The 27,131-nt window shown below is 31.5% G+C and overlaps 3 protein-coding genes across 5 annotated transcripts; 2 read left to right on the top strand and 1 right to left on the bottom strand.

Moving 5' to 3' along the window:
- The first annotated feature begins 693 nt into the window (after positions 1 to 693).
- Positions 694 to 2,599, top strand: LOC123913363 (transcription factor RF2b-like). The gene is made up of 4 exons (XM_045964084.1): positions 694 to 1,094; positions 1,209 to 1,341; positions 2,071 to 2,155; positions 2,334 to 2,599. The coding sequence occupies exons 1-4, from the start codon at positions 694 to 696 to the stop codon at positions 2,597 to 2,599; spliced, it is 885 nt and encodes a 294-aa protein (XP_045820040.1).
- Positions 2,600 to 3,281: 682 nt separating this feature from the next.
- Positions 3,282 to 6,527, bottom strand: LOC123906064 (serine decarboxylase-like). Of its 2 annotated transcripts, none has more exons than XM_045955991.1 (6): positions 6,464 to 6,527; positions 5,634 to 5,844; positions 4,988 to 5,219; positions 4,651 to 4,844; positions 4,367 to 4,503; positions 3,282 to 4,264 (listed from the first exon to the last, which is right to left on the bottom strand). In XM_045955991.1, exons 2-6 carry the CDS (start codon positions 5,836 to 5,838, stop codon positions 3,668 to 3,670), a joined length of 1,365 nt encoding a protein of 454 aa, XP_045811947.1. In that variant the 5' UTR covers positions 5,839 to 5,844; positions 6,464 to 6,527; the 3' UTR covers positions 3,282 to 3,667. The 2 variants fall into 2 exon arrangements, with proteins under 2 accessions (XP_045811947.1, XP_045811899.1); XM_045955943.1 differs by having other exon boundaries at positions 5,634 to 5,857; positions 6,464 to 6,521.
- Positions 6,528 to 15,131: 8,604 nt separating this feature from the next.
- Positions 15,132 to 27,131, top strand: LOC123905930 (serine/threonine-protein kinase STY8-like). Of its 2 annotated transcripts, none has more exons than XM_045955767.1 (16): positions 15,132 to 15,515; positions 15,746 to 15,860; positions 16,121 to 16,236; positions 16,375 to 16,494; positions 18,823 to 18,895; positions 19,520 to 19,630; positions 20,083 to 20,133; positions 22,134 to 22,273; positions 22,393 to 22,500; positions 23,384 to 23,457; positions 24,392 to 24,567; positions 24,733 to 24,828; positions 25,553 to 25,633; positions 25,732 to 25,782; positions 26,422 to 26,562; positions 26,704 to 27,131. In XM_045955767.1, exons 1-16 carry the CDS (start codon positions 15,334 to 15,336, stop codon positions 26,728 to 26,730), a joined length of 1,662 nt encoding a protein of 553 aa, XP_045811723.1. In that variant the 5' UTR covers positions 15,132 to 15,333; the 3' UTR covers positions 26,731 to 27,131. The 2 variants fall into 2 exon arrangements, with proteins under 2 accessions (XP_045811723.1, XP_045811798.1); XM_045955842.1 differs by having other exon boundaries at positions 15,188 to 15,515; positions 26,422 to 26,578.

Below are 27,131 nucleotides of genomic sequence, written 5' to 3'. Positions count from 1 at the left end.
TTCACCTTTAAGGTGTATTTTTTAGCCACTAGACTACTTGACAAAAAAATTTTATTTTTCATATTTTTTTTATATTTTTAAAATGGGAGGTTGTATTATTTTTCATTTTATACTTATGACCGTGAAAATACACAAATAATTAATATATGAATCATTGGATAAAATCATTCTCATAGCATTTTTGTTAATTTATAATATGTATTTGTATATAAAATTTGAAATGCCATAAATGTTGTCTTGGGGGACGATGATATGTTTTTCATTATTATTATATATGTTTAGCGTCAATCACGGTGCTTTCTCTCAATCGCAATTACGAAAATTGAACCATGATATTCTTTACAATATGTCCGGCATCAGTCATCACTAAATCAATTAACGAATAATTTTATCATTCAAGTCAACGTTTTATTGACATTAAACTCCAAATTTAAGTCAAAGAAATAAGATTTGTCAAAAAAAGTCAAAGAAAGAAGGAAAAAAAATCCAAATTTAAGTAAAAGTGCAAAATGCCAAATTCACACTAATTATCCCGCTAGGAGCAGCAATTTATATATTATATATAGCACCGAGTTCTTCCATCCGTTCTTATTATAATCGAGCACTGAGCTCAAAATATCAAAAACAAGAAATCATCAATTTTTTTTTTTGTAGATGGAGAAAGATCGGGTCTTAATCGGAGCTCTGCCGAAGATGGCAGAGAACCAACACACCACTGATAACAACAACTTCGATTTCGACTTTGATGAATTGGAAAGCTTTAGTGATATCGATTTTGAGATTTTTAACATTGCATCACCAATTCCAACACCGTCACCAGAAACAATTGATCAATTGCCGATTGTTTCAATTCCTGCAGTGGCGGACCCGCCACAAAATGAAATCATATCCAAGGAATCTAATAACGTCAATGTGACTGAAATGATTGGTGGCAGAAACGACCACAGAGAGACGGTGATAGAGCAACACGGTGACAAAAACCGTGTTTGTCTCGGTAGATCATCAAGATCATTGATTTTTCTTAATAAAAAGAGGTTTTATTCTCCTGAAATGCTTGCAGAAATTGCAAGAACTAATCCTAAAGAAGCAAAAAGGTTTAGAAACAATATTATTATTATTATTATTATTATTATTATTATTATTATTATTATCCCTTTTGTTTAAATTGTGATGGATCTCAAAAGAAAGTTATTATGGTTGAAATGTAGGATTATTGCTAGAAGGAAGGCTGTTAAAAAAGCAAAGGAGAAGAAAAGGAATTATGTAAAAGAGTTGGAAAAGAGGGTGAAATCACTTCAGAATCAAGCGGATAACGCAACTGCACAGCGTGTCATGGCAAAGGTAATATAATATTCATGCATGTGTTTAATTCCGATTTGGATCTGTGTAGTTCACCACATCTGATCAATAAATCTGGACCGCCTGATTAAGATCAGACACTCAGATTTTAAGATCATATTTTAATTATAAAATTTAATTTTAATATTTAGGTTGTCCGATCTTGATCAGACGGTCCATATGTGACCGATTGCACTGCTGTCAGTATATTTTTGACTGCACTGAACCCTTATCCGTTTAATTCCCTTCAATTTTTTTTAATAATAAAATAAAATAAAATAATAGTCCTTATTAAAATTTTATCCAAAAAATGAATAAAATAGTCCCTATTGGAATGTCCCTCGTATAGTAAATAATTAAATAGATTTTTTTTAAAAAAAATAGTTTTTGAGAAATAATTTTAGATTCATTCAATAATTAATGTATTTGGGCTATAAGATGGATCAAATACATTAGTTATTCAATGAATCTAAAAAATTAATTATCTTTTATAAAAAGGACCGGAGGGAGTATTAATGTTGTTTAATAATAATCGTTCACAAAAGACTATGAATGTTGTTTTTAAAAAGATTGATTTTGTCATTTAAAAAAATTAAAATGAATTAGCGGCACAACTTGTTGAATATTTGTCTTTCATTCGTGTGTAATTATCTTTTATATAATATTTTTTTTAAAAAAAAATTATACTTTTTAATATGCATAAGAAATTTAAAAGTATCTCATGTGATGCAGAATGAAGCTTCGACTTTAGCTAAGGGTAACAAGCAAATGAAAGAGTCCATAAAGTTTATGAGACAACATCAAGAAATGCAAAAGGGTATGTTTTCCCTAATCACATTTACGCTATTTATTTCATAATAAATGTTTCATTTCTCAATTGTGCATAATATTGATTTTAGTGATAAATTTAATTTATCTTTTTTGGTTATAAATTTATGAGTACATAAATATTAATAATGTCATGGATATATATATACACACTTTTGTGCTTGCAGCTTTCATGAAATCACTAAAGGAACAAACACAGATGCTTAAGATACAAATTGAAGGACAAACTAAAGCTATGATGAATTCTTCTTTTGGTGAACTGCCAACCTCTCAATTGCAGCTACATGCTCCTAATCAGTCACCAGCTGTCACAGCTGAGTACATGCCGCCGCCGTTGCCGCCTCTAGTTCCTCCTCCAACAATTCCCTTTGGTCAGCCTCTAAGTGATCATTTTATTATCACCGGCTCTCCTAATTTCAATCCATTGAACTAGTTTCATAATAATTAGTGATTGGGGGGTGTATGTGTCTGGGGGGGTAACATCTTTTATGTGTTGGTACTGGGTGAAACTTGTGAAGCACATCAATGTGCAGTTTCTGAGCTGTTTTTTTTGGTATTGTGAACTTGATAATATTTATGCTTTTTTTTTTTGTCTTCTTATATTTGGGTATAATTTTATTTGTACTTTATTCCAATTTCAATTTTAGCTTATGAATAATACTATTGTGGACTTGGTACTATTTATACTTTTATTAATTTCTTCTTATATTTGGGTATAATACTATTTTGTTAGAGAATCAACATGGAAGATGATAACAAAAATAATGGAAAAAGTAAATTTATTCAACTAGAATTTGTTTGAAAACTAAGATAAAAAATCAAACATAAATTTTATTAAAAAAAGTTAATTAAGTTTCAGCAAAAATTATCTCAAGAAAAATATGAACAAGAATGCAGAGTCATTCGATCTATTTTGGTACCTTATCAAGATCACGAGAATGTTGATTGCATCAAAGATCAGTATGAGATTTTATATCAAGGGTAATAACACTTGGCTAATATGAAGTAGGAACCACTAACTTCTAATTAGTATAATTTGTGATTAACTTTTGCATCAACTAAAGGTAAATAAAAGTGACACATAGTAGTTTTTTTCATAAGCAAAGTTTATTGATGAGAGTACAAGGGGATACAAAACCCATTATAATAATAAATTTTCATACATAATTTGAAGACATGATAACATATTATTCCACCAACCCAAAAAAAAAAGAAGTAAAAACATTACCTCTACCCTCCCAATTAATAAACCAATCTAAGATGTTCTCTTGATGTAACAAACAACCTCCTTCAAGTTTGTGATCTTTCCATTGAAGAGTATATCATTTCTTTCCAACCAAATGTACGAGGTTGCTAGCCAAACAATACGAGATTTTCTTTTTATTTTTTTGAATTTTTCTCTTTCAACAATGAATTAAAAAACAATGAATCAAAAACAAGAAGTAATTCTCCACCATCACACTCCACCAAATCGTCGACGGAAGCCATCCAAGCCAATACATCACATACAATTTAGCTGATAATTTCCAGATAAGTTGTGTACCGAACAAGCACAATTTCTAGAACCAACGTCGTTTGCAATGCATAGAGGCTGAAATTGTCCATATTTAGACCAAATCAATCGTTTTTGGACAAACTCAAGAACAAATGAGTCAAGCATTTCAATAGTAACATGTTTCAACACTACCACATGTGAAATATTTTTATTGCTTGCCAAATTCCATCTACGGGTAAATTGATCATCTTGGGGCCTCTCAAATGCAACTATGTTGCTAAACTCATTTAACATTGCACCAATTCCAGCATCACGTAGTTTATTTAGTAAGTAACGTGATTTCATCATGCAATTATTCACTTCATTCTCAAGTCCTATTAAACCACTTTTTTTGAGAGCGTACCACATTAAGATTGGAGCATGCCCGCTACGGCTACCTGTGATTGTAGCATCCCTTGAAGCAATGATGCCACATTCTCTTGAGAGGGCATCGATGTATTTCAAACGAGTTATCAAAACACCACAAGGCGAAGGACATCCCAAAAACTTATGACCCGAAATAGTTACACTGTCGATAGGTTTCTTGAAGCTAATCCTTGGAGCCTATCCAATGACCAAAAATAATATTTTAGTTAAGTTATAATCAGATAATCATTCATATCTTGAAATTTATTTAATCTGATTATGGAAATAACTTTAACTCACTTGTTCGATAAAAGGCAACATGATACCAAATAGAGCACCGTCACAATGAATGTAGAATCGATCACGAGTAAATCCACATTTGTAAAGTGTTTGTATTACAAGATCAATATCATCAATAGCTCCTTTCAAAGTCGTCCCTTCAAAAAAAAAAAAACTGTTTTAGGTTTTTCATAATTTAATTTTGTTCAAATGTGCATGCATAAGCATTTTAACTTGTGTTATAGTTGTACAAATAAATATTCAATTTTCAAATACAAATTATTTAGACAAGAGGAGATATATACCTATGTTTAGATTGATGATGGCTGGTTTGTCCTTGTTGGCAAGTAGAGAAGTCTCTAGATCAACACAATCAATTTCACCAGAGATCAAAGAACCAACCTTCACACATTGCATTCGATACATTCTTGCTATTTTCGGTATTGAATAATGTGAATCTTCTGAAGTATATAGAATTCCATCTGGAAATTTTTCTCTCCTACATAAAAATATATAATTAAGTAACTTATCCATCTCTAATAATTTATAGTAACCAATTTTATTTTTTTCGTCTCTAATTTTTATCGTTAAATTTTTTTAAAAAAAATTCTAAAGTAAAAAAGTTGTTGTTAGAAAACTAACCCTACTAAAATTCCATGAAGATTGCCTTCAGTTCCACCAGATGTGACATATCCCCAATACTCATTCTTCTCTATCTCCCATAGTTTAGCAAACCAATCAAGCACACTAACTTCAAATGTCATTGAATTTAGAGAGAAACTGCTTCCAAGAAATGGATCTCCAGCATTGTTCAAATGAAAATGAATCAATGGTGCCAATGCGTCATAATTGAAGTCTTGATTCGTGGGGTAACCTTCAATGTAATATAATGACATCAAGGTTAATATCTCTATATAGTTGTAGAAGCATTGGTAACAAGAGGAGTGCTAGCAACACACTCTTTAACAAACACACTCCAACACACTCTCTTTTATTGGTTGAAATTTACATGGGTCCCATAAAATTTATATGGGTCCACATTTTTTTATGGGACCCATGTGAATTTCAACCAATAAAAGAGAGTGTGTTGGAGTGTGTTTGTTAAAGAGTGTGTGCTAGCATTATTCTTGGTAACAATAGATAGATTCTCTCTAATACATATTTTTCAAAACATTCTTTTACGAAATTTTAATCAATAAAAAAGAGCATTAAAAGATTTGTATACGAATATTTATGATATTATAAATATCTAAAGATAGAAAAATAAAGTATCAAAATTAAAATCTACCTAAGTTACGTAAGTTGTTCTTGGTTATAGTATCCACATAGCGAGTAATTAGTGCATTCAAATTGGCATCTGTTTCGCCAATGCATTGCGTGATAGCAAGATTGGTAAGACTATTAATGTTCTCTTCTTGAATGTTTTCATGTTTCTCTTCTCTTGCATCATGAATCAATGTCATTGCCATGTTGATTCCTTGTAGACTCGGCATTATACCCTTGTAATATAAACTAACAAAAGGTCAATATGATTTGTTTATCCTTGCAAATATATCAATTGTCATTTTTTTACAAAGATTGTAGCGAAAAAACTCACACACACTAAATGCAGTGAAGTGATGAATTGCAAGTTTGATCTGACATTCTAGTATATCAAATGTCCCTATTCTAGCCATTATTTAAATTTTTAATTTGTAGTATATATGTAGAAATATTATAAATTAAATTTTCTAAATATAGAAGTTGTAAACTAATAAAATGTTTGATTAATTGCTTGATAAATATAGAGAAGAAATTGAATTTTTTTTGCTAAACTATTGTTAGTGCATAAATATTTGAATGAAATGTAGATTTAAGATACTACGGTTCAATTCTTATAAAAAAAATATATATATATACTACGGTTCAACCAAAAAAAATGTTAATGGTATGACATGTAAACTTTATTGAATGTGTGGGGTGGTAAATGGAATGCTTATAGTATTATGAGATTAATAAAGTTCGCTACTCAATGAAGGGAAAAGTGGCCATTCAAAAAAAAAATGAAGGAAAAAGTGAATTTAAGTTTGAAGTGTTGATGGAAATAAATTAAGAATATTGTAAGGGAAAAGTGCTTACTTATGAAACTTAAAGTGCACAATATCTTTCTTTTTTTTCTCTTTAGTATGTTGCTCTATCTGCTTCTCAATGTGTTTTTAATTGGTCTCAAACCCTCTCCTTTATATAATAAATAAATACTGTAATATATTTTCAATTGGTATATAGTTACAGTGCACAATCTGAATTCGGTATCTTAAACTTCCTTAATTATATTCAAATTGAGTATGCAGTCAAATAAAGTGTAACAGATTTGTCAGCCACCTTAACAAGAAGATAATGGCTGCCTTACTGTATGTAGTAACTATAGTAAGGAGTAAGGTACCCGTACGTGTGTGCCCACAGCCACAGGCACAGTTGCGCACTTATGGGAGGAGTGCCCCACAATTGGATAATAATTATCATCAATTAAAAGGTTAAAAGTTAAATAAGTTTTGTTTTTATTATAAATATTTCAATTTTTATTTTTAGTCTTTATAAAAAGTTTCAATAAATTTTGGTCTTTCGAATACTTTTAAGTTAATTTTTGTGTATCATTTAAAATTTTTTGTTTTTAAAGTCATGTTTAGTTCATTACATTAAACTCACGAAAATAACAAGAGTATTATCAACAACAAAAAAAAAAAAATGAGAGTATTTATTTTATTTTTTTATAAGCAAAAATATATTATATGGGAGTATAAAGGGTACTCAATCCCTTACAATACAAAACAAAAATGATATGTTTTGAAGACAAACAAGTGGATAATACACCAAATATAAAAAGAATAAGTGGATTGACGTCCTGATCGACCACTAAACCATATCTAAGAGATAGTTTTAAATTTTTAATGTTGTCCAATAAAGAAGTATCATGAATAAACCCATTGAGCATCACATTGTTTCTAAACTTCCAAATGTACCAAGTAGTGACTAACCAAATCAAGCGACGGACACAATTACTTTTTTTTTTATGTAACCATATTCCCAAAGCATAAAAAGTGGTTCCAACTTTCCAATGCTTGCGGCGGATTTTGTCCTAACCATCCAAACACCTCTTCCCATACACATTTAATAACATGATAGTGGAAGAAGGGGTGGGAGCAATTTTCACTATCCAGAAAACAGAAAATGCAAGGAAGATCATGTAGATTGTGTAGTTACTCAAAAAACAGAAAATAACGAGAATATTTATTTAACACAAATAAATATCGTTAATTTTGATGAGTCTCAATAACATATCAAATGATTTTTAATTTTGCAAAAAATTTCAATGAATAATCTATATGATATAATCTTTCAATCCAACGATCGATTTTGTAAAATTCGTATTCGTTACAATGTTATTTGAAACTTGTGCACCGTTCACCACATGAATCACTTGTTTATGTTAGAAAAAACCCACGTATGTTTATTGTATAGTTACTCTCATTAGAGAGATGGTCCACTACAAAAAAAGACAAATTTCCAATCAATTTCTTTTTGTGCATGACCCCTTGGTAAATAGTGCATTTTTTAGGGGTGGGTGTACCACTCAAAATATTCAAGCAGTTAAAAATATTGAAAATTCTAAATTCGGAAGGAATTTGAAATATTTTCCTGATTTGCTGTTTTTGACAAGTTAAGGTGGTTGTCTTTTCAATGGTGTTACGTATTAGTGAGAGATGCATGAACATTAAAATTAAGTTTATAAAATTTTATTTGTTTCTAAATTGAATATGTTTTAAGACAAAAGTTTATATTTAGCAAGAGAGAAGATGTAGAGGTGTGGAAAAATAAATTAGGATATGTATCCAACACAAAAATTAGGGTTTTTTGCGAGAACCAATGTGTTTTTGCTTTTAATATAATTTTAGGGTTGTACAACAAATCGTTGTGATCTTCTTTATTTTGTTTTTTTTATTTGCGATTATTATTGTATTTTTACTTGATTTGCTACTATTTTTGCTCTACTTACACATCAAAATATTGTGTAATTTTTCAATCGAATTCGCAACAAAGTGTGCTCCTCGAATCCATTCTACCATTTGATTGTTCTTGCCATTTATGATACGTTGAAAATTAATAGTCATAGATCATAGCAGGGGCGTCTCCGAGTTTTAAGAGGCTCTGTGAAAAATATAAAAGTGACCCCTTATTAAAAAGAAAAAAAAATTATCGATTTAAATTGCATATAATATAAAAAAAACATTCTTGTAAACATATAAATTATCAATATTAAATCTTACATTAAATTAAATGGAACAAAAAATACAAAATAATTATCTTTGAATATAACGTCAAAAAGGAACATCATAATTTAAGATTAAATTTTATGCAAAGATTAAAATGGAGTGGAACTATATTTACGAGTATAGATAACTAATATATTGATACTCATTATATTTATGAACATTAACAATATATAACTATTATTTTAGGGTCTAAAAATTAATCTATTAATATACATCTGATATTTTATAGGCATAAATAATATATAAGTAATATTATAGGACCTCAAAATTTTGAGTTGAGACCCTCAAAATTTTGAGGCCCTATGCCGTCGCACACCTCGCACATGCCTGCGAGCCGCCTCTCATCATAGTTACAAAATTATAGCATATTTACATATTAGAGAGAATATCATGACGTATACCTTTTAGGATTTGAACACGTACAAACGGTAAGAGAGTATAACACATGAGAGGATGACGTACCCTCATTCTATTTAGGGGAGGGAATTGTCTCTCATGACATTATCCTCCACTGAAATCTCATCCATTATATTCATTTTTTCTATCACATATTATTTTAATTATTAAAAAAATTATAAAGGGTGGAGATACACACTTTAATCTCTCATGTTGGATTCTCATGGGAGAGAACTCATTCCCTTATTTAGGCGTGTGAGAGATTTTCACCATGTATCAAAGTGTTTATTTAAGCATAAAAATATCATTTGAAGTATCCTTTGAAAGACAATTTTAGCATAACTCTTATACGTTCACAAAATTCTTTTTTTTTTTGTCTCTCAAATTTATTAATGTTTCTCTCCAAAAATTTCATATTGTCCCTCTGCACCACCGCACCAATACCACTCGCCACTATACCGGAAAAAACTGATCAAGTCCTACATAGAAAAGATATTGAGTATAAAGAGGCATATCTATCTTATTTACAAGTTAGAATACTCCCTCCGTTCTAAAATGAGTGACCCAGTTGACTATTTTACACATGTCAATGCATAACTTTGACGATTAATATTTTTAATTATATAATAATAAAAATTATAAAAAATTGATATTTTCAAAATACTCATCGAGACGAATCTAACAACATCTTATATGTTAATATTTATTTTTATATATTATGGTCAAAGCAAGATATATGAAGAGTGCATATAGTCAAAATGGGTCACTCATTACGGGACGGATGGACTAGTTTATAAGATAAAGTTAAACTCAATCTAAAACTCTAACATCGTATTAGAACCTATCGGTTGGATCACTCACCCTTTATATATATGCATTGAAGTCAGGCGGAGTCTAAGGTGGGAAAGGGCCCTAGGTCTCCCATGGTGGGAAAGTAATATTATCCGTTCAGTGATAAGGTAAGTGTATTGGAAAAAACTAAAGTTTCACATAGAAAAGATAAAGGCATAATGAGATATACGTCTCACCTATGTCATAAAAAAAATAAAATTATTATTTCCTTTTCGGACGGACTCGCACTCTAAAAGACCCGTAGAAAATAACTGTATTATTGACCCCATTTATTGTAAAAAAAAAATATTAACCCCATTTTATCGTCATGCCAACTACCAATGCCAGGAGATTAATGATTTCTAAAAGGATGATTTAAGCAATGACGAAATGGCAAGTTGAATCAGTGTTTCCTTTGTTTAGAAATCACTGATTTAATAAATAGGAGAATGTTAACTTGTGCCCTTAAGGCACATGTTAAGGAAGCAAAAATAGAAATTATTAAATGCTAATTTGTGCATTTTGACTTTTGTAGCATTAAATTTCTTGTATCATTAAATATTGAATTTCTATTTTAGTATATCTTAACATGTGCCCTTAGGGCACATGTTAACAAGACCCTAATAAATATTTCTCTTTTCCCTTTACTACAATTACTACATTAATTTAATGATTAATGAAAACACTGTATGTGATGCTTTTGATTGATCGATTGATACGCAAGTATTTTATTTATTTATCTATGGTAGCAGATAATTGAACCCAAAATCTTATATATACTATCTGAACCACTCATCATTAAATAAAATTTAGTTGCTTAAATCCGCAAGTATTTAATTAATAGGGATTTAATTTAAACATATTTGACTCATAAATAAAATAATTTTCAAAACCAATAGAGTGGCAGGTGAGGGCAGCGACAGCCAAACAAAACAAAACAGTCAAGGAAGATCATAAAGGGAAAAAGTTGCTAAATAAACAGATCGAGAAAATAACTGATCGAGTACAAAGAGGTCCTACAGTACAGGGGATGAAATGAAACAATACAAGTATACAACAAAGAGTTCAATACCCACCAAAACACACTAATGCTTTAACACTCGTCAAGCACAACACTTTGAATATTGAATATATAATGTGAGTCTTGTGATACATAATCCCGTTTGTATACATTTTTTTCTTCAGCACACACAAATACATAATCACAAATAATAAAAGGAAAATGCTAACTAGTGCCCCGGGGCACTAGTTAGTTAATTATAGTAAAATTACATTGAAACTTGTGTAGTCAATATTTGTAAAGTATAAAAAGTGTCATTTCCAATACAAAAATTACTTTTTTTGTATCCTTAACCCCGGAGGCCGGAGGCACTAGTTAGCATGACCCATAATAAAATAGTTTTTTTTATCGTACTGTAGGTACAAAATTTTCACTGATGTTTAACAATTTTTTCCATAAATTCGTCTTTAACTCTTTGTCACCTACTTAAAGGATTAAAAGCTGGAGTATCACTTATATTAATTTATTGTTGATAAAATAAACTATTACAACAAAAGAGAACAAGTTAATGTTTTCTTTAAAGTATTTATTACATAATTTAGAAGGAGAAAAATGCATTATAATTAGAGGTATGTTGCTAAAGAAATAACTAATGCCTTTAGAAATTTAAAAAGATCTTATAAAAGAGACAAAAAGAATAAAATTGAAGAAGCTAAATTAGCTTATCCAAATTAGCACAAGAGATAATCGAACCTCAGATCTCGAGAGGAACACACTTCCAAATCTCAAGTCAATATCAATGCACCAATCTAAGTGGGTTAAGAGACAAAAAAAATTAATTCAAAATAATCTTATATTTAAAAATGAAGATAGTAGTTACTATCGTTAGGATTTGGATCCTCACGCGCCAAATTTTCTACTACACCATTGTTGACCAATAATTGGATGAATCAAGTGGCTGATGTATAGAACAAAACTTAAACAATACCTTACCAATAATCTTCTTAAATAAATAAATAACTGAGGCACTCTTGACGGGAAAAATAAAAATAAAAATAACTGAGGCACTTTTTTTTTGTTCATGGGTGGGCCATTTCCCAAATGTAGCCCATATATAAATTAAATAAGAAAATGTACAGAGATTTTCTATTGACGGTCCCACCCTTCTTGCACGCCTCTTACATTTCCAATTTTACACTCTTGCACATGAGATAGTGAGCTTGTAAAAGTGCAACATTTGAAGAAAAAACATTGTTCGTAACATATAATGGGAACCGGTGTTTGCATTTTACAATGTGAACCCTGCTAGTGGTCAAAATTTTGAACCGAAGTCACAGTCAAATGGTCTTCGACGATATTTAATTTTGATTGACCATCGGTGTGATTGTGACATAGCTTCAACCAACCAGATACACTAGAGGTGTTTTTGAAACAGGGTCTTCAGGTATGTAAATTGTGCATGAACCCTTTTTGTAATTGTGACTTCTTAGTCAATGTCCCTGTGATTTGCCTCAATGAGCTCCACCATTAGGTCAACAACTTCCAATCTGGTCATGATATCAGAGTGGTCCAGAAGATGTCCTTAGATGAAGAGATGCAGCATACATGACACGTCATCTGCACAAAAAAGACAATAGGGCCAGATCAAGAAATAAGAAACTGGTGGTGGCAAGGTATGCCAACCCTATGGCCTCGATTATATCATGAAACCACCAGAGTTATGGAGTACTCATCTTGTTCTACTTTATCTCTTTGTTGGCACATCCAGGAACATTATGAGCGAAGCCAACATTATTTTGTCATTTTCTAGTTAGGGTGCGAAAATTGTTCGCTAGTTAAGATGCAAGCAGATGTATTTTGGTAATTTTGTTGGGTACTTGTGAAGATATGTGGATGCGAAAAAAAATCTTAAAAAGTAATGTGAGTGTATAATTAGTATAGCCCCACAAAACAAGTTATTTGTTTTGAATAAACATTCATATCACCTAGTTAATAATTTTTATATTTTTGCTAGTAGCTTTACCTTTTTTGGTAGAAATCACTTTTGATATTTGGTTTTTCACCATTGTTATTGTGGTGATTATTTCGATATTTTGTTAATTTTTGGTGATAGCATGAAGACTTTGATTATGTCCATTATATATATATATATATATATATATATATATATATTTAAAGTTTTGGATTTTAGATTGAATTAGGTCTTGTGGCTTTTATTCTCTCACGTTTAGGCTGTGTTTGGTATAGGTGATTTTGGAAAGAGAGAAACAAAGAAGAGAGAAAGTAAGAAGAAATAGGTAAATTCTCCTGTTTGGTTATGCAAAGAAAGAGAGAAGAGAGAATAAAACCAGTGGATCCCACTAACTTTTTGTTTGTCTTCTAACACTGTGTTTGGATGTTCAAAGAAATAGGAAAGAAAGAAATAGTGAAGAGAGAAATAAAAAAGATAGAAATAAGAGAGAAGTTGAGTGGAAATTCTATATTGTTTGGATGAATAGAAATAGAGAAGAGGATGAGTAGAAATATGAATAGAGAGAAATTAATAAAAATAAAAAAGACTAATTTATCCTTCATATTTAAAAAAATAAAAAATAAAGTTGAATATTAAAACTAAAAAAAATAAAATAAGGAGAAGGACATTGTGGGAAAATGCATCTCTCCACTCCTTCAATTCACAAATCTCACCTATTGAGGAGAGATTTCTTTTGGCATGGGACCCACCTAAAAAATTTCTCTCTCTCCTTATTTCTCCCTTTATCCAAACTAAAGAAATACCTTATTTCTTTACTATTTCTCTCTTCTTTATTTCTCTCTCTCATAAATCTATCAAAACAAACATAGTGTAAAAGTGGAGAAAGTTGAAAAAGTGAATATTATTTCCACACTTTCCATTTTTACCCTCCTAATCTTACTATTGTACTATTTTTTTGTGTGTATTTTGCTGTACCAAAGTTTGCCAAAAAACATGTTGGGAGGCACACCATTTCTTTTCTTCATTTTTATTTATAGGGAGACACCATTTCTTTTGTTCTTTTTTATTTATAGGGAGGCACGCCATTTTTATACAGAGGAAAGCATGAAGGTTTAATTTGATCAATTAAACTGAATAATTAATTTAATATGACTAAAAATAATATCAAGCTACTTAACTAACAATTTTTATTTAGGGGTATATATTTTTGTATTTTTACAAATAATCAACATTTTTCTGTTCTCAATTTCTCTCATCTTTCTCCTATATCAATCAACACATCAAATCTACTATAATTCTCACCTCTTTCTATCTTCTCTTACTCTCTCTCACCTATTTCTCTATTCTCAATTTCTCTTCACAACCAAACGGACCCTTAGAGTTTTCAAAGTTAAAAATTAAGGTTTTTACTCGTGTGAAGGAGGAGGGTGGCGCTAGAAGAAATACGATATGGGTTTTGACAACTCAACCATAAACTGAGGATCTGAAGTAGGTGATAAGGTCATGAGAATTATGCATCGTGAGATTGTAATAATTGAAAAGTTTGACTGAAGCGGCTCATTAATTTGTGATTATCATAGACATTAATGCATTTAATACTCACTCTGTCCCAAATCTTTTATCTTTTTAGCTTTTTAGTTTTGTCCCAAAACTTTGGTCTTTTTAAGAAAACAAGACACAATTAATGATATTGTACCATTTATACCCTTAAAAAAATTTAAAGTATTCATAAAATGAGTTTTCTCTTTCTTCATAAAGTAAGATTAAAAATGACTTAACTTATCAATCTTTATTATTTCTTAATTCACGTGCAAAACTCTAAAAGAACTAAAATTTTGAGACAGAGAGAGTATTGTATTAAGCAGAGAGCAGAGTTGATGAAAAAAAAGTATTTTTGAGGAGAGAGAAAGGAAAATAGCTTTGACTTATTCGTATTTATAAGTTTATAGATTATTTTTTGACGCACATATTTATAGATTATTATAGATTATAGATGACCAAATATGTATTTTATTTTATTTTTTATGAAAACCAATGTGTGTATTTAGCAAAAATATAGAATTAAAACATAAACATAGAAGAAACATATTGAGAATTTATTAAAAAATTTAAAACAAAATATGCAAATAAAATACTTTAATTAATAAAGAATTTATTAAAAAATTTAGAACAAAATATGCAAATAAAATACTTTAATTAATGTATTATAATAATGACCTAATTAACTCCAATTAAGGCGGAAATAATTACCCTCAGAGCAACATTACAATTTACATCACAATATCCTGCCCCTTAGTTAAGCGGCATACTCACTGAGTTGACGAAATTACCCTTCTTCTTTTCTACTTCCAACTCTAACCAGAGTCAAAGATCCTCTTTCCATTTCTCATTTCTAGAAAATTTTCTCACCAATATTTCAAACCGCTTTCTCTTTCTTCACCACCATGCATCAATCTTCAACATAGAATACAAATCATTCATGGATTTACTTGAAGGTGTAGGAGAGAGTTCATCGCCACCGCGTTCATTCGGTGGTTACAACAACTACGATGTAAGGACCGACGTTTATAACCGTTTGGTTGAAACCGGTCACGATCAAGCCGTATCGAATCCTGATTTCCGTGAACAGATTGAAGCTCATTTCAATCGTTTACCTCCAAGGTTCATTCATCACCAATTCGATCGTTACTGTTTTCCGTTATCAATTTATTTTTCTCATAATTTTGTTGTTGTTGTTTTGAATTTGAACTGTTTTTGGATTGTTACTATTTTAAAATTTGAATGCATTCGTAATCGCTTCGATTTGGTTAGTATTAAGAGGAGTAAGCAATTGAACTATTGAAGTGATGAAATATGGATATATATTAAGCAATGTATTGGTGTTGTTTCAGTTATGGACTTGATGTTAATGTTGATAGAGCTGAAGATGTTTTACTTCATAGAAATCTTCTTGATTTGGCAAGAGATCCGGATAAGCGTCCCGTTTACCATATACGCCTCTTAGAGGTATTGTTACTTTTATTTAATTTGGTTTTAAATTTTGAATGAGTTCTATAATTAGAAACTTTGTTTTAAAGTAGCTCATCATGATAATTATTAATGTACCTATGAAGCACTGACATAGATACACCGGCACAATACTGACACGTAGACACTGGCGATACTTTGAAAAAACGAAAGTGATCGAATAACCACGTGTTGTACGTATGTTTGATACACTTAGGTCTTTACTGAATTTTATTCTCCTCTACCAATTTGCTTGGCAGAATATTTCTACTAGGACAGATGGTGAAGATCAACAAATTGGAAGTTCTCATACTAGCCCTGAGGAGGAGACATCTTCTCATGCGAGAAATGAGGGAGTCATAGCATCTCTTAAAAGGTATTTAGTGAGATGTGAAGTATAATAATAATTATGTATGCATGCACACATATTCACAGGAAGGTTTCAGGAAACTGTTGATGAAAATATAAATTTTATCTTTTTATAATCTATAATTTATGTAATTTCTATCTGTAGAACAAGAGATCTGGCAATTGAATTTGAGTCTTGCTCGAAGCTTGAGGACTTAAATTTGGATGTTATGAAGAACTCCAAGGAGACACAGGAAAAAATTGTACCTGACAGCTTTTCTCAGAGGTACCAATTTAATAAAATTATGATTGTGATTCTTGTTACAATTTTTGAATTTTTTACAGAATAATTTTCCCAATATTTCTGCCAAGCAAATTCATTAGAACCCAATATTTCTCCAATGATTATCTTGTTACATTCATAAGAACCCAATATGGCTGCATTTGTTATTATTTTTATTATTGTTGTTTGGAGAGCAGGAATTTAGTTCTACACCTGTTGCCAGATTTATGCGTGTCAAATATTTCTATACCTATTGACCAAGATAAAAATCGACTAGAGTTACAAGTGAAATTAGAAAGTCCAAAGTTCTAAGAATTCGTGCTAGGTGAGAAAATGAGAGAAAGACCAAAAAAATTGAGAGAAGTGTGAACTTTCTGAAAAATTTAAGTCTTAAAGCTTGAAATGATACATAAGCTGGTCCTCTGTATTTATAAGTCTAACATAAAATAACCAATTAAGGTTAACTAACCATAATTTTTAGTTAGTTACTAACTGACTCTATTCCAATGGAAGCTACTATAACAGAAGCCAACACAAGTTACTAGAAATAGAAGCTACGAGAACCAATAATAGAAGAACCTAGCTATATGCTATTCTAATGCAACAGAAGCAACAATGCAACAGAATAATATGCACCCTAACATTGCCTTTAATTCAAGGTGCATGTGCCAATGCTTATAAAAAAAAAAAAGGTGCATGTGCCAATGCAAAGTAGTCAAACACTTTAAGGCTCTCTGAGAATGATGAATCTCTGAGTAGATAGAGGTTTGGCTTGTATGTGAACATCTTGATCGAAGGCAATGGACCTAAGACTTTTTTATAACTCGATCTCTAACAAAAAAATATTGCCAGCTCCATGTATTTAGTTCTAGAATGTAAACTAGGATTGTGAATTTGAGCAACATTTTTTATATTATCGCTTAGAATCCAAAAGTGGTAATATTGGCAGATGCAGCACATTTAGTAATGACTGAATCCACAAAATTGTGTTGCCGCCAAACTTCTGTATTCAGCCTCAACGTTAGATCTTGCTACTAATTGTTGCTTTTTTAACAACCAAGAAATCAAATTAGGTGCTAAACACACTCAAGAACCAGAGGTATATTCTATCATGTGAGTTACAGTTTGCATCACAAATTCACAATAGGCTTTTAGAGGAAGTGACTGCCTTGGCAAAGCTTTGAGCAGAAGACTGTCGTCATGTATTGTACCCTTAAGATACCCGAGTATTCTTTTAACTATTTTCTTGTGTTTCATCAGAGATAAATTGATACTTCACTGAACAGGAAATTCGTGACCTGGTAAATATGGAAATACCTTTTTCTTGTGATAAATATAGAGTGAATTCAGAGAGAATTTGAGAGTTGAGAGTAAGATAAAACTGAATCTTCTATGGAAATTCTGAGTGTTGAAGTTATGAGATTGAGCAAACGGACTCTGATATTTGTAGTACAGGGTTGGGTAGTTACAAGAGATTAGTTTTGAGTTGCTTATAGATGTTAACTGAATCTGATATGGAAGTTCCGTGAATTGGAATTATCAGACTAATCAAAAGGACTCGGGTATTTATAGTACAGGGAAGTTACAGGATATTAGTTATGTGTTGGTTACAGTTGCTGACAGCTGTAACTAACTCCAGCAGTGTAAAGGTTATACTAAGCACATAACAAGATATAATAGAGTACATGAACAGAGGTTATTCAAGTATATACTCTAACAGCTACTAAAGCAGAAGCCAACAGAAGCTACTAGAAAATAGTAGAAGCATCTGTGCTATATACTATGGAATCCAACAGCGACAATAATATAACCGAAAATACAACAAATTATATGCACTCTTAACACTAACTGATGCGTTGATGTCGATAGTTGTTCCATGTATGTCTAACTTTTAAGGGAAGAAAATAACTTTATATTGAGAGGAAGGATGGGCCAAATCTGTTCTTGAATCAACCCATTTACAGATTCATATGAAGAGGCCCCAACAAAAACATCATATGCATTATAGAAAAATCCATTCGTGTAAAGTTTATTTTGCTTTGATGAGTTTGTGTATTTTTTGAATAATCTTTTTATTTTGGAGGATATACTAGTGTCCCTGTGTTTGTGTTATATTATGTAACTTAGAAGTTTCATGGATTTATTCATTATGACTGATAGATTTAACCTTCTTCCACAATGTTGGAGAAATTGGACCTTTTGACCTAAGTCTTTAACTCTTCATAATGTGATCTGTCTATGCTGCAAATTAAAGTATTACTTCTTGGTGAAATGTTGCCTGCATGATTCAATATCTTTTCTTGTGGAAAATAAGTTAAACATAACATGCAGGCATGAACATTCAAGTGTCCCAGTTCATGAAATAATATTTTCTGCTGTTGACAAACCAAAGCTTTTAAGTCAGGTATGTTTGAAAAGTTTATCTTATCTTTTTATAACTAAAATTTGCATATTTTGTAAGTTAAATTTGAAACTCCAAAATGTAAATGAGCTAGATTTTTCATCTACAATGCATAGAATAATGGGTTTATTTTCCATTGTTTTATTGATTTGACATGTATGCAAAATTTGTAGAATTAAATGAAACTTTCCTCAAAATGGAAGGTATTTGATTACTAGAGATTTATGGAGAAGTTTTGGAGTATACTGTCATACAAAGCAAATATAATGAAGCTAATAAACACTTTTTAAAAGCTTACGTGGGATATTGAATAACAAAGTTTTAATACATAGACTTTCTGCACCATTGTTTTCTTGATAGTGACAAGAGATTCGTTTTCTTGACAGTGACAAGTGATTTGAATTATTGCTTATTCTTGTAATTTAACACATTATGATTCCTGCATAATCCGTAAACATTAGATAGAAAAGATATTGGGGTTGGGGTTTCCTTTTGTGCGAACTTTGCTCCATTTTGTTACTATATTGAAGTATGAGGTTCTAGTTTGTTAATGCCTTAAAATATAATTGATGAATATTATTTTCTATTGATGAATATCATATTTTTTATGAATATTATTTTCTTTAGCTATCCGCTTTGCTGTCTGATATTGGGCTTAACATCCGGGAAGCACATGTATTTTCCACAACTGATGGCTACTCCCTCGATGTTTTTGTGGTAGATGGATGGCCACTAGAGGTATGCTGCTAATTGCAATGAATTTGATGCTATTTGTTTCCCCTTGAAGAACTCTGCAAAGTTGTATCTTTGAAACCAGTCATTGTTCATTAATTTAAATTTTACATCGACATTTGTGTTGTTGCATGCATTTGATAACTCTTCAAGTCATTATACAATTTTGTACTTGGTGGTTAAAATGTTCAACTCTGCTATTGACATCTGAAGCTTTGAAGAAGATAGATTAGCTGCAAACACCAGGATTTATACTCACTAAAGTATATCTGGATCTGGATCATTATTACTTAAAAATACTAATAATTTTATCAGACTTTTAAATTTGGATTAGAAAGTGAATTAGTCGAAACCAGGGCATAAGATTGTAGGCTACGAAGGAGCATTGCTATTGTGTTTCTCATGTCAGGGATCTGTGTGGAGTCCCATTGTTGCTGACTTTGCAATCTTGTGTTCAGGAAACCGAAGGTTTGTATGCTGCTATGGAAAAAGCTGTAGCAAGGAGTGAGGTGCATTTTGTCTCTTGACTTTGTATATACAAAATCTTATGTCTGTTTTGGTTGAGATGTTGAATTATATCTTTGTCAAGAATGGATAAACTAATGATTCTTGATGTTCATCGGCTTGTATTTCCTCTAATGAACTTTTAAAAATTAACAACTTCACAATTTCCTTGGACATGGCTCATGAGTCATGACTATAGGATCCTAGGGGAGGAAAAGTATTTGGGATTTTAAAACTGGATATAGAGAAATAGATCACTTATAACAAACTTAACAAATCCTGGAAAGTAGTTAAATTGTAGCTTTTAAAAGGTATTGCATTTTCTCATGGCTTATGCAGAATAGGAACCTGCACAAGCATTACCGACAGATCTTACACTCCTTCCTGCCACCGTGTAAAAATGCTGCCAGTGTTCAATCCCCAAAAATAAAATACATCCATAAGGAATAACACAACTTGTCAAGCCACACAGGAGTGTTACATATAATTAATATTACTATTGATATCAATGTCCCATTAATATTACTATTGATATTAATGTCCCAAAATAGTCTTTACTAATAGGGTAACAATAATATTTGTATTTTTTTTAATATGATTTTATAATCCTATATATATATATATATATATATGTGTGTGTGTGTGTGTGTGTGTCTTAGAATTTTGGGTTGGGCCTAACTCAACCCTACAATCGGCTTGTAAGGTGAATGAGATTTGCACTCACTTATAAACCCATGTTCAGGCCATCTCTCATCCAATGTGAAACTCTTAAGTCTTAACACATACCCAACAATATTGGGCTTTGTGCGTGAATATAAATGGTGGGTGGCTGTGGCTCGATAGCGGAAACCTAATAGCAAGTTGCTCAACGACCTTTGAAGTTTGAACCAAGGTTCTGATACCATTTTAGAATTTTGGGTTGGGCCTAACTCAACCCTACAAAAATATGATATAGTTTTGATGTGTAAGGCACATGTTCTTTCATTCTCAACATGGTATCAGAGTCTATCCTAAATTTTTTTATTGACCCATGATTTATGTTATTTCACCTGCAATTTGTTTACGCTCTAGATGTCCAATCTTGTGCGTAAGAGTGTGTGTCGAGATCGCGAAAGATTAGTTCCTCATGCCCAGCAAGAGGACGCTCAAACCTCCATTTCAAGCCCACCGTACCAAGTATTTCTTTGATAATGATTTTCTGTGTCCCCACCCCATGCTTCCTAGTGTTCACCCTGTCAAATCCATCATAGGGGCTTGAACCCCGTTGCTTGTCTGGGTCGAGCGATTCACTGTCACAACTCATAGGCGTAAAGGGACGTGCTGAGAGTCCTACATCGACCAGAAATATGGTCTAAGTAGTGCTTATAAGGCTTGACAGACCTCGCCTTATAAGGAGTTTTGTAGGGATGAGTTTGGTCATGAGCCCAAATTTTACCATGCTAAGAAACAAAGTGAAGTTGCAAGGTCAAGTGCAGAAGCAGAAAATCGAGCCATGGCATCAACTACTTGTGAGTTCATATGGCATAGTTATTTCACGCGAGTTCATAAAACATAAATAGTTACTTTAGGATCTTAGATTTGGAGATGCTACTTAGATGACACTTATTTGTGAATAATTAATTTGCTTTGCTGTTGCCTCAAATCCAATATTTCATGGGAGGATTAAAGTTTAATCATTAAACATACTGTGATAGATTGTCGTTTTAAAGTGGAGAATATTTTGAAATGATCAATTTGCAGATGTAATGTATTTTCCGATTGTCTTTATCGTTTTCCCTCTTTCTCAACACTGGAAAATTACACAGTATATTACTTTATTGAAAAATTAGGAAAATTACACAGTATATTACTTTATTGAAAAATTAGGAAAATCACACAACACACATTAGCCAAAGTTTAAAGCGGTATTTTTTATTTTATCCTAATATTTGGGATTCAGTAATACTCTTGCTAAGCATGTAACCGAAGCCTGTAATATTGTAATCAATATTCTTCCTTTCTCTAGGGGTCGTGGTCTCATTCTTCAAATTCTCATTCAGCTGTGGCAAAAGCCTTAGCAGCAGAAGGAAAATCCGGAGACTGGGAAATAGACAGGAGATCGTTAAAGATAGGAGAAAAAATAGCATCTGGATCCTGTGGAGATTTGTAAGTTGGGTTGTTTTGCCATTATTTTTTCTATAATTTTTTTAACTTTTCTTTCTATTCTGCTCTATATCATAATATTTATATTCTTGTGCTTCTAAGTCATTTTATGTTTCGGACAGGTATCATGGAGTTTATCTTGGTGAAGATGTTGCTGTTAAGGTGCTGAAATCTGAGCAACTGAATGATGCCTTAGAAGATGAGTTTACTCAAGAAGTAGCAATTTTAAGGTCAGTATTCTGCTGATCTTGGTTCAAGAATTATGACAATCTTGCATATTGCATAATCTGTTTTTCTTATAGATTACTTTGCTGAAAATTTATTAAATATCTGTTCTTGTTTGTTGTACAGTATAATTTTTTTAAACTCAAATATTTTCTCTTTTCTTCAGGAATACTCTTACATTCTAGATATTCTAGCATAATATCAAGATATGATAAGATATTTTCTTATATTCAAACAACTACATATTTAAAGAGAAATGATATCTGTACAACCAAATTGGGACAACTTTTGGACAACTCTCTCATACTCTCATAATTTTCTTGCTCTCTCTCTTCTTCCTCTCACTTTATTGTTTTTGTCTCATAAGAAGAAGAAACAAAAAAGTTGTCCCAGAAGTTGTCAAATATTAGTTGTACAAATATCACCAAGTCTTAAGTGGTTTGGCATGCTACAAAACAATCAGTCTTAATTTTTTCAAGGAAAGAAAATAGACCTTGCTCTTTTCTGGTACACTAGTAACTTGTACTTTTTATCAAGTGTAAATCATTCCAATAAACTGCTCAGTTAGCCACTTGCTTACAAGTATTCACTTGGTTAATCCTTCAAGGGTTGGATGTCAGTCTATTAGAAACTTTAGTTACTCCTTGATGTGTTCTGTGTTGCGATCCCTCTATCTGCTTCTATCTCCGTGTCATTATTAGTGTCTTATTTACAATACTTTCCTGTCTCAAATTAATTATCACTTTAGAATATCAAGACAGTGTTTATTAACCTTTTCCAACAATGCCTCATTTAATTGAATAGTTCATCTAACTATTCCACTACTACTGCTGCTTTCAACCACTACCACATCTTTTGACAATTTGACTTTTGTATTTCTGAATGCAGACAGGTGCGTCATAAAAATGTTGTTCGTTTCATTGGCGCGTGCACAAAGTGTCCACATTTGTGCATAGTAACAGGTATTAGATCTATCCATTTGGTTATTATACTGATACATAGTTGTACAATATCCAATTTAATGTGTAATTAGTGGTTGGGTCCTTTATTGGAGAGATGCCTTACGTAACTAAACGCTATTATGACCCCCTCCTAGAGGTTTGAAGTTTGAATACTAGTAGTATGATAATGGGCCTGTTTGTTTCAGCTTTAAAAAAAATTGATTTTTTTAAAAAAAATCTAGAGATTTTATTTAGAGATTTTGAAGAAAATCTAAAGCTATTTGCCGTTTGTTTACAATCATAAAAATCTATTTTTTTAAGATGGTGAGGGATGATGAGTGATAAAAAAATGGATTTTGATAAAAGCTATTGAAAATAGATTCTCATTTTGATGAAAAAAAAATGATTTTTTTTTACTAAAATCATTTTTGAAAAAATCTGAAACAAACACAAGTAAGATAAAAAAAAAAAGATTTTTTTGTTGAAAAATCTGAAACAAATAGGCCCAATTACACACAGAATAGATAAAAAAAAATCTTATGCCCATACCCTTCTTGGTCCTTTTTAATACTAGTAGTATGATAATTACCGATATTGATGAAAACTTTGTCGGTAGGGCCTCTTATATTACTCTACAATATTTTTGTGAAGATACTCTAGTTGAAAACCAGAAAAAATGTTACTGGGAGAGACAATTAATTGGTATGGAGGCAGAAATTTTGAAGTTAAAATGATCAAGAGAATCACTGTGGGAGAAGTTCTATGAACCTTATTTGAATTTGAACACCGATGTCGAAACTGAAGAAATATCATATTAGATGAGTAATGTATCTAATCCTCATTTCATTCACACAAACGAGAATCCCTTGAATAATTGAAATATGAAATAAAAATTAAAGCTTACAACCATTATTTGTATTCAGACTATATTTCACAATTCTGTATATTCTTGCAGAGTATATGACTGGGGGAAGTCTATATGATTACTTGCACAAAAATCATAATGTCTTGGAGCTGTCTCAATTACTCAAGTTTGCAATTGATGTCTGCAAGGGAATGGAGTATTTGCATGGAAACAACATAATTCACAGGGATCTGAAGACAGCCAATTTGCTGATGGATACACACAACGTATGAATACACTGAGAAAAGTTTGAATTACTGCTGTGCTGCTGAATATTTTTAAATTTTCTTATGATGACTGGCATTTATTTTGTTTTCAAGGAAGTATTGGCTGCATGTTTGTTATTTTATGAAATTCTATATCTTATAAGTTGTTTTTTCATTTCTGATTAGGTTGTTAAAGTGGCAGATTTTGGAGTTGCCCGATTCCTAATTCAGGGGGGAGTGATGACTGCAGAAACTGGAACGTATAGATGGATGGCACCAGAGGTTCACTATTTGAAATTAAAATCTGTTATGCTTTTTCATGTTTTAATATCATGTTGAAAGTAATAATGGGTAATGTAAAGCCAAGGGTTCTGGTTAATTCATAATAAGGACTACTTTGGCCATATCTCTTGTCAATGTGGGATCTCAACATGCAATAAAAGTCGGTAACTGTAGAAACATCTTGAAGCTTAACTATATATGGAAACAACTAGGAGCTTCAGCATAATACATGATACTCTAGCGTTCCTTGGCACACCAAATATCTTATTCCTAATAGAAGTGTCAGCTGGGTTGTTTTCTTACTTGTCCAATCAGGGAGAATATCATGATGTTTTATTTGTCATCTTTTATCATTTAAGCTTTTAATTATGGGTCTAAGGACACGTGTTAAGGAATCTAAAAGTAGAAATTTGTATTGAAAAAATAATATTAAAATTTTTATGGAATTGAAGGCACAGATTTTAATACAATATTTCTATAGTGTTCCTTAAAATGTGCCCTTAGGGAGCTTGTTACCATTTGCCTTTAATTATAATGGACAACCAAGAACTTTCTCTCCATTTCCTTTTCTGCCTAAACCTAATCTAGAATGCAAGGAAATAATTATCTTTTGTATGCTCTATATTCTTGTCAGTACTAGATGTGTTTGCCATGTGATATATTTGTTTTATTTTATTGTGGTTTTACATTGGGTATCTTACTGCTATTGCATTTTTTCCTCAAGGTCATAAACCACCAGCCTTATGATCAGAAGGCAGATGTGTTCAGTTTTTCCATAGTACTGTGGGAACTAGTGACAGCAAAGGTATAGCCGAAATTGGAATTATAGTATTTTATTCTCTTATTTATCTTCCTTTCCAATTTATTGAACTGATACATATTTTTTTCCTTTTGGTACTGCAGGTACCATATGATACCATGACTCCACTACAAGCTGCTTTGGGTGTGAGACAGGTTTGTTCTTTATTTATCAGTGAGATTTATGTTTGAAGCGTAAATTGAGACCTCAATAAATTGTTTCTGTTAAACTGCACGACAACAACATATCCAATATAATGCACACCTTCTTTACAAACACCATACCTACTGTATTGACGCCCTCTTTATCGCCTAAACCCGAGGATATACTATTGAACATTGCAAATTATTTATAGATTAAATATTATACAATATATCAATGTCCAAAAAAAAAAAAACTGTGGCAATTGATTATTGTTAATCCACATAAATGAAGATATTAAATACTCCGTCCCAAAATATCTTTTGGCAATTGCACACAAATTAAAAACGGTAGTCAGTCTTGTATGAGAAAGAAAAAGCTGTGTTACTTTACAAAATTATCCTTCATTATTGGTATGGGAAAGACAAATTTAAAGAATTGGAAAGAGAGATTGTATTAATGATTAGTTAGTATTGTAAAATGACATAATTTGGAACAAACGTTTTTGCTAGAATGGCATATTTTGTGGGACGGAGGGAGTAATGATAGTACAACATTGTATTAATGTTACCTTGACTGTATAAGTTGCAGTGTTCAACCAGTAGTTTGCACTTTTGTGTCCGACCTGGTTGTGGATTTGTACATCTTTTCAGGGACTGCGACCAGAACTGCCAAAGCATGGGCACCCTAAGCTATTAGATTTGATGCAAAGATGTTGGGAAGCTGTTCCAAGCAGTCGTCCATCCTTCACTGAGATAAGAGTTGAACTTGAAAATCTTTTGCTTGAAGTGGAGGTGAACTATATTAACGGTTATTATATTTTTTTTAAAAATGGTTCTTATCTTTTGATATTTAATATAAACATTTAGCATAGCTGATTTCTGTTCATAAAAGCTTCGCTGGTCTAATCATAGTTGTTAATGTGCAAATTGCAGAATAGTTCAGAAACTAATGGTGCTTAACATGTCAAGCTCAAACTATTATAATCCACTTATTTTCAGACGACTGGGGAGGGGAGGTCTTTCGCTATTCAAATAGCTGTAGAGTTTTTCCATGCTCCCTTTTGCACCGAGGGAAAACGGACTTCACAAAAGCTGACTAATACAGAGTGAAAAAATGTAAAGAGGTACACTAATGTTATAGTTGATATAACTTAAATATATATATCCGATGAAAAATCACATCCAACATAACTGTGTAAAGATGTTTTGAAAAGAAGAATATGTTTCCAGTTATTGATTTGTTTTTTCAATTAACGTAAAATCAATGAAGTGTATTCTAAGGGTAATTATTATGTTGAGAAATTAATGTTTAATATTGTATATTATTAATGACATATGAGGCGATGATCCCAGCTATCCAA

The sequence above is a fragment of the Trifolium pratense genome, linkage group LG1, assembly GCF_020283565.1.
Source record: "Trifolium pratense cultivar HEN17-A07 linkage group LG1, ARS_RC_1.1, whole genome shotgun sequence".
NCBI lineage: Eukaryota > Viridiplantae > Streptophyta > Magnoliopsida > Fabales > Fabaceae > Trifolium > Trifolium pratense.
Note: the sequence above shows the minus strand (reverse complement) of the source record. Positions and strands in the feature narration are given on the sequence as shown.

Coding starts and splice junctions, on each gene's coding strand:
- LOC123905930 (XM_045955767.1), top strand. CDS start 15,334: ATGGATTTACTTGAAGGTGTAGGAGAGAGTTCATCGCCACCGCGTTCA. Junction 19,631..20,082: donor TAGATGGATGGCCACTAGAG/GTATGCTGCTAA, acceptor TCTTGTGTTCAG/GAAACCGAAGGTTTGTATGC. Junction 23,458..24,391: donor ACATTTGTGCATAGTAACAG/GTATTAGATCTA, acceptor ATATTCTTGCAG/AGTATATGACTGGGGGAAGT.
- LOC123906064 (XM_045955991.1), bottom strand. CDS start 5,838: ATGCCGAGTCTACAAGGAATCAACATGGCAATGACATTGATTCATGAT. Junction 4,845..4,987: donor CTTCATGGAATTTTAGTAGG/GTTAGTTTTCTA, acceptor ATTTTTATGTAG/GAGAGAAAAATTTCCAGATG. Junction 4,265..4,366: donor TGTTGCCTTTTATCGAACAA/GTGAGTTAAAGT, acceptor GTCATTGGATAG/GCTCCAAGGATTAGCTTCAA.
- LOC123913363 (XM_045964084.1), top strand. CDS start 694: ATGGCAGAGAACCAACACACCACTGATAACAACAACTTCGATTTCGAC. Junction 1,095..1,208: donor AATCCTAAAGAAGCAAAAAG/GTTTAGAAACAA, acceptor GTTGAAATGTAG/GATTATTGCTAGAAGGAAGG. Junction 2,156..2,333: donor ACATCAAGAAATGCAAAAGG/GTATGTTTTCCC, acceptor TTGTGCTTGCAG/CTTTCATGAAATCACTAAAG.